Below are 13,207 nucleotides of genomic sequence, written 5' to 3' on the forward strand. Positions count from 1 at the left end.
GTATCAAAGAATAAAAACGGCGCCGTTTCAATCAAAATTAAAAAATTCGCGGCCATTACCTTACTTTTTGCGGCGATTATAAGAAAAACGCCGCTATTGTTTTACCTTTTGCGGTAACAAAAAGGCCACTAATAGTATATATTTGCAACATTCAATCCAAACGTCACTAAAAACGCTGTTAAAAGTTTAATTTGTTGAATTTTTTGTTTAAAGATTTTTATTTTATTTTTAGGTTTCCTTTTTTTATTTTGAATGTTTTATTTTTTATAATTTTAAAATTTTGTATTAATTCTTTAATTTTTTTAGAAAATACTTTATTGAAATTTTTATAAAAGTTAAATTATTAACGAACATAAGATGTAAGAAAATATAATGTCAAATCGGCAAAAATCAACCACATATACTGTCATGGGGACAAAAACTAAAGTCAACATCAGCTAATTATCTCAAGATTTAATGGTGTCATCGTGAATAACAAAGGCCATTAGTAAAAAAAAAATTGATGAATTTCAGAAATGGTTTAGTGCAATAAAAAATATAAAAACGTGTTTTATATAATTATCTTTTATATAATTTATTTATGTTATACAATTATAATAAAAATAATTTGATTCGAAGTTGGATCAAGAATTTGATTTGATAAACTTTTTACATATATTTCTAAATATTCCTCTAGACATTCCATTTTTTACTATTTTCTTCTTCTTTACTTCATCAAAATAGCTTGTCCTTCTTTCTTTATTTTTATTGATATTGTGTATCAACCATTTATATATTTTTTCTTGAAATAATAGTTTAATTATAATAAAAATATATTGATTGGGTTTTAATTCACTATAATGTCTTCTTCTTTTTTCGATTTAAAAGTTTAATGAAATGTATGTAGAAGTAAGTATTATGTAAAAGATATATTTGCCTAAAGAATGTAGAGATCAACCAATTTAGCAATGCCTGCCGACACACATATTGAGAGGAGTCCAAAAGTAGACTATCTATTCTTTACCGACAAAAATAATGAAGGGCCAAATCAACCCAAAAATAAAGGCCCCAATATAGGCCAATAATAATACCATTCCACCACTCTCTCTTCTTCATTTATTTGCAAATAATACCATCGGATCGGATCTGAAACAAATCAACAATGGGATCGCTTCCTCCGTCACTAGACCTCCCATCGCCGCCGCCCAAAAATCCCCAACATGAGCGAGTTTCCGAAACTACCCTTTTCAACCTCTTCAAAGCCCAACAAGGCCACCTCAATTACTTCTTCCAGAACCTCGATTTGTCCCAAGCATTGTCTTTCACTGAAACCCTCCTTAATTCTCGGGGCACCATTTTCTTCTCTGGTGTCGGAAAATCCGGATTCGTCGCCAACAAGATCTCCCAGACCTTAGTTTCTCTCGGCATCCGCTCCGCTTTCCTCTCCCCTCTCGACGCCCTCCACGGCGACATTGGCGCGCTCTCCGCCGCCGACATCCTCGTCCTCTTTTCGAAATCCGGCTCCACTGAAGAACTCCTACGTCTCATCCCCTGTGCTAGAGCCAAGGGGGTTTATCTCATTTCGGTCACCTCCGTCCCCAAAAATGCCTTGGCAAACGCTTGCGATATGAACGTGCATCTTCCGTTGGAGAGGGAGTTGTGTCCGTTTGATTTGGCGCCGGTTACTTCGACAGCGATCCAGATGGTTTTCGGAGATACGGTGGCAATAGCGCTTATGGGAGCTAGGAACTTGACTAAGGATCAATATGCGGCCAATCATCCTGCTGGTCGGATTGGGAAAAGCCTTATTTTTAAGGTTTGTTTGATTAATTGCTGACTTTCTGATCAATGTCTTCATAAAATTTAACTGCTTTTGTTTATGAGATGCTGGATCATTAGTGGGTTTTCGCTGATTTTTTTTTTCTTTTAAGTTGGCTGCCCATAATTGTTTGAGATCTGGGTTTAATTGAAAGATCCAAAGCCGGTTCTGTATGTTTGCCGTTGAATGATCGATATAAGAAACAGTAGACATAAGTTTGATGGATTTAAGAGAACTATCTTCAGGTTCATGTCATTTGCAATTAAATCGAGATTTGAAGCTGAAATTTTTTTTCTATTTCAGTTAGTTTTGTTTTCAAATTTATTGGACTTGTAGACTGATGGATTGGTGCTTTCATATGTAGGTAAAAGATGTAATGAAGAAGCAAGATGAGCTTCCAGTTTGCAAGGAAGGAGATTTGATAATGGAGCAGCTGGTGGAGCTTACTAGGAAAGGATGTGGGTGCTTGCTGGTTATAGATGAGGAATATCACTTGCTTGGCACATTTACAGATGGTGATTTGCGGCGTACGCTTAAGGCTAGCGGAGAAGCCATATTCAAGCTCACGGTCGGTGAAATGTGCAACAGGTAAACCAAATGGCGAATGCCCATAACTATTGTAGTAACTTGTTGAGTTTCTTTCTGATGTTTTCAATCAAAGTGACTTAAAACCCTCATTTGTTTGTATCACTGTATCAGGAAACCAAGAACCATTGGTCCGGATGCGATGGCAGTGGAAGCCATGCAAAAGATGGAATCACCACCATCTGCTGTACAATTTCTGCCTGTAATTGATCGTCAAAATACCTTGATCGGTATTGTCACATTGCATGGATTAGTTTCAGCTGGTCTTTGAAATATACGGTCTTGTGTGGTTTTGAATGTTGATACCCTGACATAATTCTTTTGTAAGTTTGGAGTAGAATTTAAATTCAACCTGATGATAGCTTCTTATGTATACAAGATATTTGAATATTATTTATCAATTCATTAATTCGATGTGATTTATTTATTTTGGACGTCAAAGAGGAATTTCTCGCTTGCTTACTGCTCGGTTATCAGAATCCACCCTTATTCTACTATAAGCTGGCATTCGTAATCTATGGTTTCGGTTACCTTCTCGATGGGCTTTTATGGATTTGGACAATGAAGCCTTGACCCAAGTTTGATATGGGTCTGAGAGAGCATTCTAAATCTTGTTACACAGTAAGAAGATGCTTCTGTTGAAGATTACAGGTACACTGCCATGGAAAAAGGGAAGAGAAAATTTTGCAAAAATAGCAAAAGAGCTTAAACTGACTAGACCTTCAAAAAGAAAAGATGGGTACAGATTACCAAAACTTTCTACCATCTGAAGTATATTATTTGAACTCGTTCAAAAAACAATGTCGATAATCTGACTTCAATGTCCTAAAGACTGCAAATCTGACTTACAGTACATGTTTCCCCTTCGTTTTCATTGAATAACAGGTAAAAGTTCTAGAGCAGCAAGATAGGCAACACGGCAAGCAAATAACAGAAAAGGTGAAAAGGCTCTATATCATTTCCTATGTCGACTTAGAACTAATGTTGCTCTACGATGTACATTTGAATAACTGATATATATACCCATGTAGATACTTCAACCATTGTTTTCGAGGCCTACACTAGTTGTAGAGTCAGTTCAGATTTACTTCTTTTTTCGTTTCTTGGAAGCTGGATGGCTCATAGGTAGTCCTTCGGAAGTAGATTTAAAATGTTTCGCTGTACCATGCTCACTGGAATTATCTTTAAGAAGCTCAGATAATGTGACTTTTCTTTTAGGAGGCCTCCTTCGTTGAGATAATGTCACTTCTCTTTCACTTGCAGGCTGACTAGGTGAAGGCCTTGAACTTAAGGTAGATAAGACGCATCCTTTTCCTCCATCATCAAGGTCAAGGTCTGTCGTGTCATCCGATTCTGAGGAACTTGATGATAAATCTTCTGGCATCACCTCTCTAAGTAACAAGGAAGTATCATCTTGAGTCACCCTTGGAAGGGAAGGAGTTGATACCATCTCCTCTTTTGATTTTCGTTCATGCAGGCACTGTAATTGCTGTATACGGGCCTTTATTTCTGCCTTGATGGAAGAAACAGCACTCAAACCATTGCCATATGACGTTACTGCATCTTGGAGCTTGTGCGCTTTTTTTCCTTCATCTTCTCTGAATGATTTTTCCTTGGGAGTGTAGTGGCGAAGACCCAAATTCAGGTCCTCTCTAGCCCATGCATGCACCGCACTCAATGTTCCTTCCACTGCTTCAACAAGCATATTTAATTCGTTGATTTCGTACTTGTAGAGGAAAATCTTTTCTGTCCATGTGCAAGAACAGAGCCGCTTTGCATGATTTAAACACAAATATCTATCAGAAGAACATGAACAGTGCACTGCTGAGAGGTGCAAATCAAAGTAACATATGCTACATTCCCTTTTGCTAGTAGAATTGAAGTTTTTGTCCTTCCTCTTTGTCTGAAAGGTGCTACAGAGGTATTCCCTTCTCATACCTTCCTGCTTGACACGTGACTGCAAGCACCCATGCGAGAAATAAAGGCCAAAACATAGAGGAAAAAACTCAAATATATAAGCTTAATTTCTTCATTCAATAATAAAATGACAATAATATCTAAACATTCTAAAATTGAACAGAAATGCACACACAATGAGTGCAGAACCCAATCCCTGCTCTCTTTAGAATAAGTGTTCTCTTCTTCTTTCCTGAAGGGAAGGAGTGGGGGAATGGAGTATAGCATGAATAATAAATGTTACAAACCCGACCCCTGATCTCTTTAGAGGAAGAGTTCTCTTCTTTTCTTGAGGGATGGGGTGGCGGAATGGAATACATGAATAATAAATGTTACAATAATAAAATCACGGAAATTCAAGCACATAGACTAAAATCCAGACTACAGAGGATGATCAGAAGTGTACCTTGAGTGTTTCAGTTAAGATCCCATTCTTTCCACAGTAACCTTTCCACCTTAAATTGTCAATAGTATTCTTCTTTAACAGAATGAGTTCCCATTGTGCCTTCACTGCTTCTCTTGCTGCTCCAATCAACAATTTATCAAAGGAAATTGATGTTTTCCTTCCCTGTGATTGATAGAGTGCTACAGCATTCTGCCCATGAGGTAACCAATCAAGAGGAGCAAAAGTAACTGCCTCAGCAACATTAAACCCACAATCAAATGTTGAATGATAGGCTCCTGGGAAAACCAGAACAAACTCCCTAGGATATTGGATAATGCGGTAGACAGGTACACCCTTGGACTTGAACACGAACGGAGAAAGTCTTGTTATCTGCATGGGTACTTTTAGCATTAGGACATAAACAAACTCCACAAATAGTTTCATCATTAGCTTCCTGTAACATCCTAGTTTCTAAAATTAAAAACGGTGGCATTAAGGAGATGATAAATGATTCATCTGCCAAGGACCCAAATGGTGTTAGAATAAAAATAGCACTCTAGCAAATAAAAATATAGTGCCAGTTTGCCATTGAAATTGTTTAAACAAAGCTCAGAATCATTCACACACAGAACACTTACATCAAGCTCTTTTCTCTTTGCATAAGGTTACATTCACTATGTCATGTCCTAGAACTAAGAGAATTCCCAGAATCACAAGGTAATCAATTCCAACTAATACTTGCAGATGCACAGATGAGTCATCATAGAGGTATTAAAGCATTCTAGATTAAAAGCTATGCTAAAACTTATATTTCTGTTAAAATACAATTTGCATAGTTGGAATATGTTAGGAGTCAATACAATTTGACACATCAAAGAAAAAATGAGTAGGAAAATCACAGCATGATTCTCCACATGCTTATTTTATGCCCCTTGAACAAAGAAAAATAAAACTTTTATTACTCACCACTCCATGAAGCTTAGACGGTTTGCCTAGCAAATCTGGAAAGTACTTCTTCATAAGAGTCTCAAACTTGAAGGAATATCTCTCAGGAACACCATACCAAATTTTTGGAGAACCCACATGCAAGTAACTTATTGAGTATAAATGGTGTTCTTCAATCTTCTGCTTGAGAAAATGATTAAATAAGCCAAAACAAACATGAAAAGCTATATCCAAAAACACAACGTTGTGATTGTTATTTTCATAAGATGGACATACTCATAAAAAGTAAACCATATTGAAATTTAGCAGGACTAAAATGCAATCAATAAAGCAATCCTTACCCAGTAAAGTGATGAAAAGCACATTCCTATACGTAGATGAGGCACTGACACACTAGAATTCTTATCACTTTCAAAAGAAAGAAGAGAACCAGGAAGCTTAGGTGCATTATTTAAGTTCCAGCTTGACCGAATGTATTTATTACATGATTCTCCAGTATTTGATGCTATTGGAAACCCACTGCCAAATGTTGCAGTATCTAAATCACCATATAGCACCTATAAAATATGTTATTAGGAGCAGAAGCAAATATAGAGGCGAAGAAAACAATGGGAAAATAACATGATTCTACGATACCTCTAATTTTCCAGAAGGATTTTCAACAATCTTTCTATATTCACCCTCAATGCTCTCTACTGACAGCTCCTCCCGTTTGCAATTAACATGACCCACATCCTTGGAGAAGAAATAGTGCTGAATGAAATCATCTGCATGTTTTTTAAATCTTTTTAGAGTGAATTCTAGACCGGGTTCCTTGCCCATTTCAGACTGAGCTGGAGACCTGTCAAACTGTTGAATCTCGGCAACAAATTTAGAATATTCCCATATGCTCTTTTCTTTGATTAGGCATGGAGGTTGCCATGAAGGAGGAGGAATAATACGACAAAGTCCATATGGCTCAGCTTTAAGACGTATGCTCTCAATGTACTTTAGTGTGTCACTGAATTCCTGTAAATCATATTTAAGCTCTTTGAATATTTGGAACTCTTCCCAGCCAAAAGGTTAACATTAACAAACTTGGAACAAACAAGGTGAAGCAGAAATATCAAAATGCAAAAAAGTAATTAAAAAATTATATTTCAATGAGATAAAAAAAGACCTCTTCAGATGGTCGAAAAACAGGTGCCTCTTCAAGGACATCTCCTTTTGTATCTCCAAGATACTGCCTTGACGTTGTCTGTGTCATGGCTTCAATAATTGGTCATTTTGAACCAAATCATGAGGTAAGAAGCTTGTAGAACAAATCATATGGATCCTAAGACCTTAGTCTAGTTTAGGAAAGGAGATAAATATGACCTTAAAAGGTTGTGCAGACTGATATTCCTTTGTAATTTGATCGGTCTTGTCATTAAGTATCCACGGTCTATTCCCAATAGACTTCTTTAACTTTTCGACATCAAAAACATTAGATGAGGTCTCTACCTGCACATTATTTTGTGTGGAGAAATCCTCCGCGGTTTTGAAGCTCATGTTTTCTTCATGATGTTCAACCTTCTTCAAAAAGAATGATGAAAGATACGCAAAACCTGGTGGGGCTGAAACTCTTGCTCTGCTATCAGTTTCGTTAGGAGTTTTCCTGTGCTCTGCCCCCATCTCTAAACTAGGAAACAGAAGAGGAAAATAACTACAACATTGACTGATTAAAACCTCAAGGAATACATATCGAAACTTCACTTCACTCAGGCTAGCACTATCTTTGCGCCCTGTAACTAGAGTGCGCATTTTACACACTCGACAACACCGAATTTACACTTTATGTTGGATCATTACACAGTTAACAAAGACTCAAGTGATGTTGTATAAGAAACTACTTTAAACCTAGTCAAGTTTCCGCAGATCTCATATATCTTAAAAAAATACAACCAAAATCATGAAAGAACACCAAGAAAACAAGGATATAAAAGGTTCAGCACATACCCTCAGAGGAAAAGAGCGAGCGGGAATAACCCCAGATGTCAAATGCAATTGAAATTCAAATCCGAACCAACGGATTTGAAGAAACCTCGAATAACTAAGTCAACCCATTAGAGAAAATTCGAAGTGTAAAAGAGGAAATTATTGGAAAACTAGGATTTGATTTTCTAATGTCATCGTCGGTTTCTGACGGTGTTTAAAATGAGAACGGAACTGCAAGAGACGGATGAGGAAATTCCCACTATACCCTCTTTTATTTTTTTTTGGCTTAAGTGTAAAAAGCGCTTAAATTATTAAAAAAAAAACAATTAAGCTTTTTTTTCTTTTGCACTCAATCCAGCATTTAAACTTTTAAAATGTATTAAAAAGACTCTTAAAATTTTTCAAAAAAAATAATTAAGTCCCTGCTTTTTTTCACTCAATTGGGTACTTAAACTTTCAAAATATATCGAAAAGACCCTCAAAATTTTTCAAAAAAGCAATTAAGCCCTTGCTCTTATTAAAATTATAAAAAAAATTATAAATAATAATAAATAATAAATTTTATTAAATTATTAAATTTTAATAAAAATTTTATTAAAAATTTGAATTTTTTTATAAAAATCGTAAAAATAAAAAATTATAAAATTTTATAAAAATCATAAAATAAATTAAAAATCCCTAATTTTTTTCAATAAAAATCATCACGTGTAACACAGTGTGATATGTGGCGAAAAATGATAAAAAATTAAAAATCAATAAATATTTGAAAAAAAATTGATGGTCTTTTTGATGCATTTTGAAAGTTAAGTACCTAATTAAGTGAAAAAAGAAAGTAGGGGCTTAATTGCTTTTTTTAAAGGTTTGAAGGTCTTTTTAATGCATTTTGAAAGTTCAAGTACCCAAATGAGTGCAAAAAAAAAAAGAAACAGTGACTTAATTGTTTTTTAAAAAGTTTGAGGCGTTTTTGCACCCTTAAGCCTATTTTTTTAATATCAAATAGCCCCCTAAAATATATCAATTTTCTTAGTTAGGTAGTTCAATTTTTTTTTGCCTAAATTGATACTTAAGGTTATATCCCATTACCCACTCCAATTCTATCTAAAAAAAAACGGCTAGAATATTTAGCCTATAATAGCTTGACACGTGTAAAATTGACTTACATATTATGCTTACATGGATCCTACATGGAATTAACCTTAAAAAAAGTTTTTAAGCATTTTATTTTTCTAGTGTTAATGTTTTAATTAATAAAAAATATAAAATTTTAAATTATTTATGATACCCTTCACCCTTCATCAATAATGGACTAATAATTTCATCATCTTCTTTACAACTTAGGGTTTGTAGGCAAAATTTCTCGCTTTATTCCGTCATTTGTCAAGCCAAATGTTCAACAATGATAAATTTACAATGCCTTGAAAATTTAGTTTCATAAATAGCGTCATATTGAAAATTTAGAAGTTAAATTTCGAGAACAAACATCATGGTAAATGTACCTCAAATATTAATTAAATGCAACACTGAGAAATACTGAAATTGTACCATAATTTGAACAATTAAATGACCTATGGACTAAATTGTAGGAGAATGAAAATTAATGTGTCAAATTTAAGGAGATGGAATTTGAGTCAAAAAGAAGCTACAAGGGATCAAATGAGAGAATTACCGAAGTCTTAATAGGTAATTAGACCAAATAATTAAATGACAGTAGAGGCAACTAATCATATCCATTGTTATGGAACAAACTAGAGAAGCAGAAATTGACATGAAAGAGAGAAATTCAAGAAAAGAGAAAAATAGATTCAAGAAGAGAGACAGAATAGCAAGGAGGATAATATAGAAGAGAGAAATGAGATGAAATAAATTCATTTCACCAAATATTCAATATGAATTTCTCAACATACACAACACTTCTTATGTAGCAGAAAAGAAAACTACTAACAACTTGATTAGTTACTACAATTGTTAGTATATAGCTGTCAATGCAAGTAAAACTCACCATTTTTACTTAGCACAATCACTATCCTATTTAAAATAAAGCGCACCATTTCACTTCTATTTTTTATTTTTTTAATTTTAATTTTGTCCCGTAACAAATACTACCTCCCAGAAAAGATTATTTTCCTTAAGGATCAAAATGTGGAAATTGGTGTTGTTGTTATCCCCCGTTTAGGCTTCCCAGTAACACGTGGCCACACTTCCACCTCTTAGTTATTGAAAACCTGTTCCACCACTTGGACACTTGCATTTCTTTTAAGGATGAGACTATTCGCACGGTATATGGGCATTTCTCCAGAAGTTGCACTATAATATGGGTTAATTTTTGGTACCTTAGCAACATTCTCAGGGTTTTGTTTTCACTAGTGCATAAGCAAGCCATGTGCCCATTACCTTAAATTTGACTATTGCTAATAGAGGCAATGTTTTAGGATAGTCTTGCATCATATGCTCTACTCGAGTTGAGGACTTAAATGATGTTTTACTAGCACCATTATACTTGGGGTTAACAAATTCCTTAATAGCACCTCCTGTTTTGGTGAGCTCCTTAATGTATGGACCAAGCACCAAAATCAATTGGTTTATATTTCCTAAAAAAGGGGGAATAATTGGTCTCATAATTAACATCTCCACCTGGATGTCTGTTGGCTCTAAGCAAAAAATTAGGCTAATTATATTCCACGTTGATCACCAACGATCTCCCATCACTATGAGTGAGTTTAGTAATCCCTCCAATAGCTTCTTTTGATTTCTGCGGAATAGTAAGAGAATTGACAAGGTACTCTTTAGTTGCACTGTCTCTATAATAGTGTTGCAGAAGGTGCTCTAAGCTATTTCTTTCCAATTTTAAGACCTTTAAGGCCTGTCTAGTGTCAAGGGAATTACACAAGTATATGCTTTCCTTGTTAACCTTCAAAGTTGAATCAACATTTGTAGATTTGGGTATAACCACTCGCAAGCCACCATCCCTTAAAGGATCTAGGTTAGAAACATCAATTGTGGTACAAGGGCACCCAAAAGATACTACAAGTTGCATGCTTGAATCAGCAGCAACAGTATTAAAGCCCTCCGATGGAGGCTGAAAAGATGGCGATCTCAAAGGGATAAAACTTTGGCTTGATGCGGCACATGGTTTACTGAGTTTATCATTATTCAGTTGCATATCAATCTTCAAGAATTTGAGGCATTGCCTCATCACATCATAGAAATCATCATCATCCACAAGGGTAACAACATCCCCATCTTAATTAATATATGTCATAGTAAGTTTAATATTACTAGGAAAATTGAAAAACCCAGTGATTTTTTACTTCAGCCCAACCATACTAAAACCATGACGTTCAGCATCATCAATACAAGCAATGAAACACCTTAGAGTATCTTTGTACTTAACCTAAGCATGAACCTGGCCTCTTGTGGAAACCTATATGGGTTCTTTAAGTGTGAATCCAGGGAGAGCCTCCCCCAAAATCCCCTTGCCTTTAGCTAAGGCTACTGCATTACTAATAGCAAGATTCAAGTGCCCCAAATACTACCCAAACAAAGAATGAAACTCGAATTGTATCTCACTCTTTAACTCCTTGAATCTGGTCTCTTACTTGGCATCCCATTGTGCAATTTCACCCTAGATTTTAGAAACTTCTTGTTATAGCAAACTAACCTGTGCCTGCAGTTGAGTGGTAACTCTGTCGATAGTCATCGAGGATCGTAATAGCTCTGGTACCTTTGTTATGGAACAAACTAGAAAAGAAAAAAATGAAAGAGAAATAAGGGAATAAAGAGAGAAATTAAAGAGAAGATAAGAATGAGACAAGAAACAAAAGAAGATAATTGAGAAGAAAACAGAGAAGAAAACAGATAGAATAACAAGAAGGAGAATAGAGAAGGGAGCAATGAGACGAAATGTATTCAATGAACCAAATATTCAATATGAATTTCCCAACATATACAACACTTCTTATGTAGCAAAAAAGAAAACTACTAACAACTTGATTAGTTACTACAATTGTTAGTATATAGCTATCAACGCAAGCAAAACTCACCATTTTTACTTAGCAGAGTCACTATCCTATTTAAAATAAAGTGCACAATTTCACTTCTATGTTTTATTTTCCTAATTTTAATTTTGTCCCGTAACATTGATCGACTGTTTAACGTCACAACAATAATGTGCAAGAGTACACTGTCGATGCAAGTATAGTAGACAGATTTGAGTCTATCGGATATCGATCCCATAGGGATGGTAGTCTTTTGTCTATTAATGTTGGTACAATTACTAGATAGAAACGAGATAAATTGTGAGAATAATTGTCGATGAAATAACTTAAAAACAATAAAATAAAATATGATAATGATAAACTGGGATCCTCAACATGAATCTTCAACAGAATACTAAGTGCTCACAAGGTATAAAAAGATAGGTGATTGTCAAAGCAATAAAGTTCAATGTATATCTTACCCAACATCACTCCTCTATTTAATCCAAGACTTAAAAACGCATACTAACCTCACCTTCTGATGATGGCAATATGACACTAATAAGAACAAGTGGACTAAATTCCTTTAATTCTCACTTAACTTCTGTTTTAATGCTTATTGGCTCAAACTGTCACTGCACTTTCTAGTGTCATTGACTGCAATAACACTTCCATGTTAAAAAATATTCAAACCCCAAGATTAAACAATAAAAGAAAATTTGAATAAGATAACATTTAATCAAGAACTCATGTGTACTTCCATACAAACAGAAAACAGAGAATAATCACCAGCATTTAGAAAGAAATAAAAAAGAATCGAGTGGAGAATACTATCCCTAGACAACTCAACTGAATCTCTCTATTCCCTCTTGTCTCGCACTTAGTTCTCCTCGTCAGAAGCTAGTATGCATATGGTTTTCACGTTGGCTCACCAATGATTAGCTTAAGTTGCCATGGCTGCAAGCTTCAATGTGGGATGATGAAGATGATATCTGGAAAAAAGCTCTATTTTTCTTCTTACATCCACCTTTTATGTCCTCCTCCAACAATACAGGTGTCCTTTTGTGACAGCCCTAAATTGACCCTAGTCGGGAAGTGGTTTCGGGACCACAAAACCGAGTTAAGAAAATAATTAAAAGTTATATTCTGTGTTTATGAAGTGAGTAAATGCATGTGTGAAAGTTTCATGCATTAATTTGATCATCTTTATGTGAATCTTTTTTTTATGGACTTATATGAAACTTTGTTGGAAAGTGAGAGGCTAATTTACAATGGTCTAATAGTACATGCATTGAAAGGAAGGGTTTTGCATGTCAATTTACCCATGATAAACATGGTGGCCGGCCAAGGAAGGAATATGCTCCACTAATTCAAAAATTAAAATAATTTTGTATTAACAAAGGATTTAATAATTGATATTAAAGGAATTATAGTATGGAAGGAAATAATATAATGAGAAGTGGGAGGAGAAACCAAAGTGACTCATCCTTACTCCTCCATTGCCGAAACTAGAAGAAAGAAAGAAGAAAAACTCTTGTTGAATTTCGGCTAAGGTGTTTTGATACAAAAAGGTATGTTTTATGCCACTCTTGAAAATGTATGCATAAT

General features: G+C 34.9%; 2 protein-coding genes across 3 annotated transcripts; one reads left to right on the forward strand and one right to left on the reverse strand.

Moving 5' to 3' along the window:
• Nucleotides 1-943: 943 nt before the first annotated feature.
• On the forward strand, nt 944-2,810 carry LOC121219611 (probable arabinose 5-phosphate isomerase). The gene is made up of 3 exons (XM_041098101.1): nt 944-1,795; nt 2,163-2,386; nt 2,498-2,810. The coding sequence occupies exons 1-3, from the start codon at nt 1,142-1,144 to the stop codon at nt 2,652-2,654; spliced, it is 1,035 nt and encodes a 344-aa protein (XP_040954035.1). The 5' UTR covers nt 944-1,141; the 3' UTR covers nt 2,655-2,810.
• A 319-nt stretch (nt 2,811-3,129) lies between these two features.
• LOC121219610 (probable inactive lysine-specific demethylase JMJ19) lies at nt 3,130-7,820 on the reverse strand. 2 transcript variants are annotated; one of them, XM_041098099.1, is made up of 8 exons: nt 7,647-7,820; nt 7,026-7,329; nt 6,829-6,906; nt 6,306-6,677; nt 6,011-6,226; nt 5,691-5,849; nt 4,746-5,114; nt 3,130-4,340 (listed from the first exon to the last, which is right to left on the reverse strand). In XM_041098099.1, exons 2-8 carry the CDS (start codon nt 7,320-7,322, stop codon nt 3,468-3,470), a joined length of 2,364 nt encoding a protein of 787 aa, XP_040954033.1. In that variant the 5' UTR covers nt 7,323-7,329; nt 7,647-7,820; the 3' UTR covers nt 3,130-3,467. The 2 variants fall into 2 exon arrangements, with proteins under 2 accessions (XP_040954033.1, XP_040954034.1); XM_041098100.1 differs by having other exon boundaries at nt 7,026-7,324; nt 7,647-7,816.
• Between the last annotated feature and the right edge of the window lie 5,387 nt (nt 7,821-13,207).

This window comes from Gossypium hirsutum, chromosome D07 (genome assembly GCF_007990345.1).
Source record: "Gossypium hirsutum isolate 1008001.06 chromosome D07, Gossypium_hirsutum_v2.1, whole genome shotgun sequence".
Taxonomy (NCBI): Eukaryota; Viridiplantae; Streptophyta; class Magnoliopsida; order Malvales; family Malvaceae; genus Gossypium; species Gossypium hirsutum.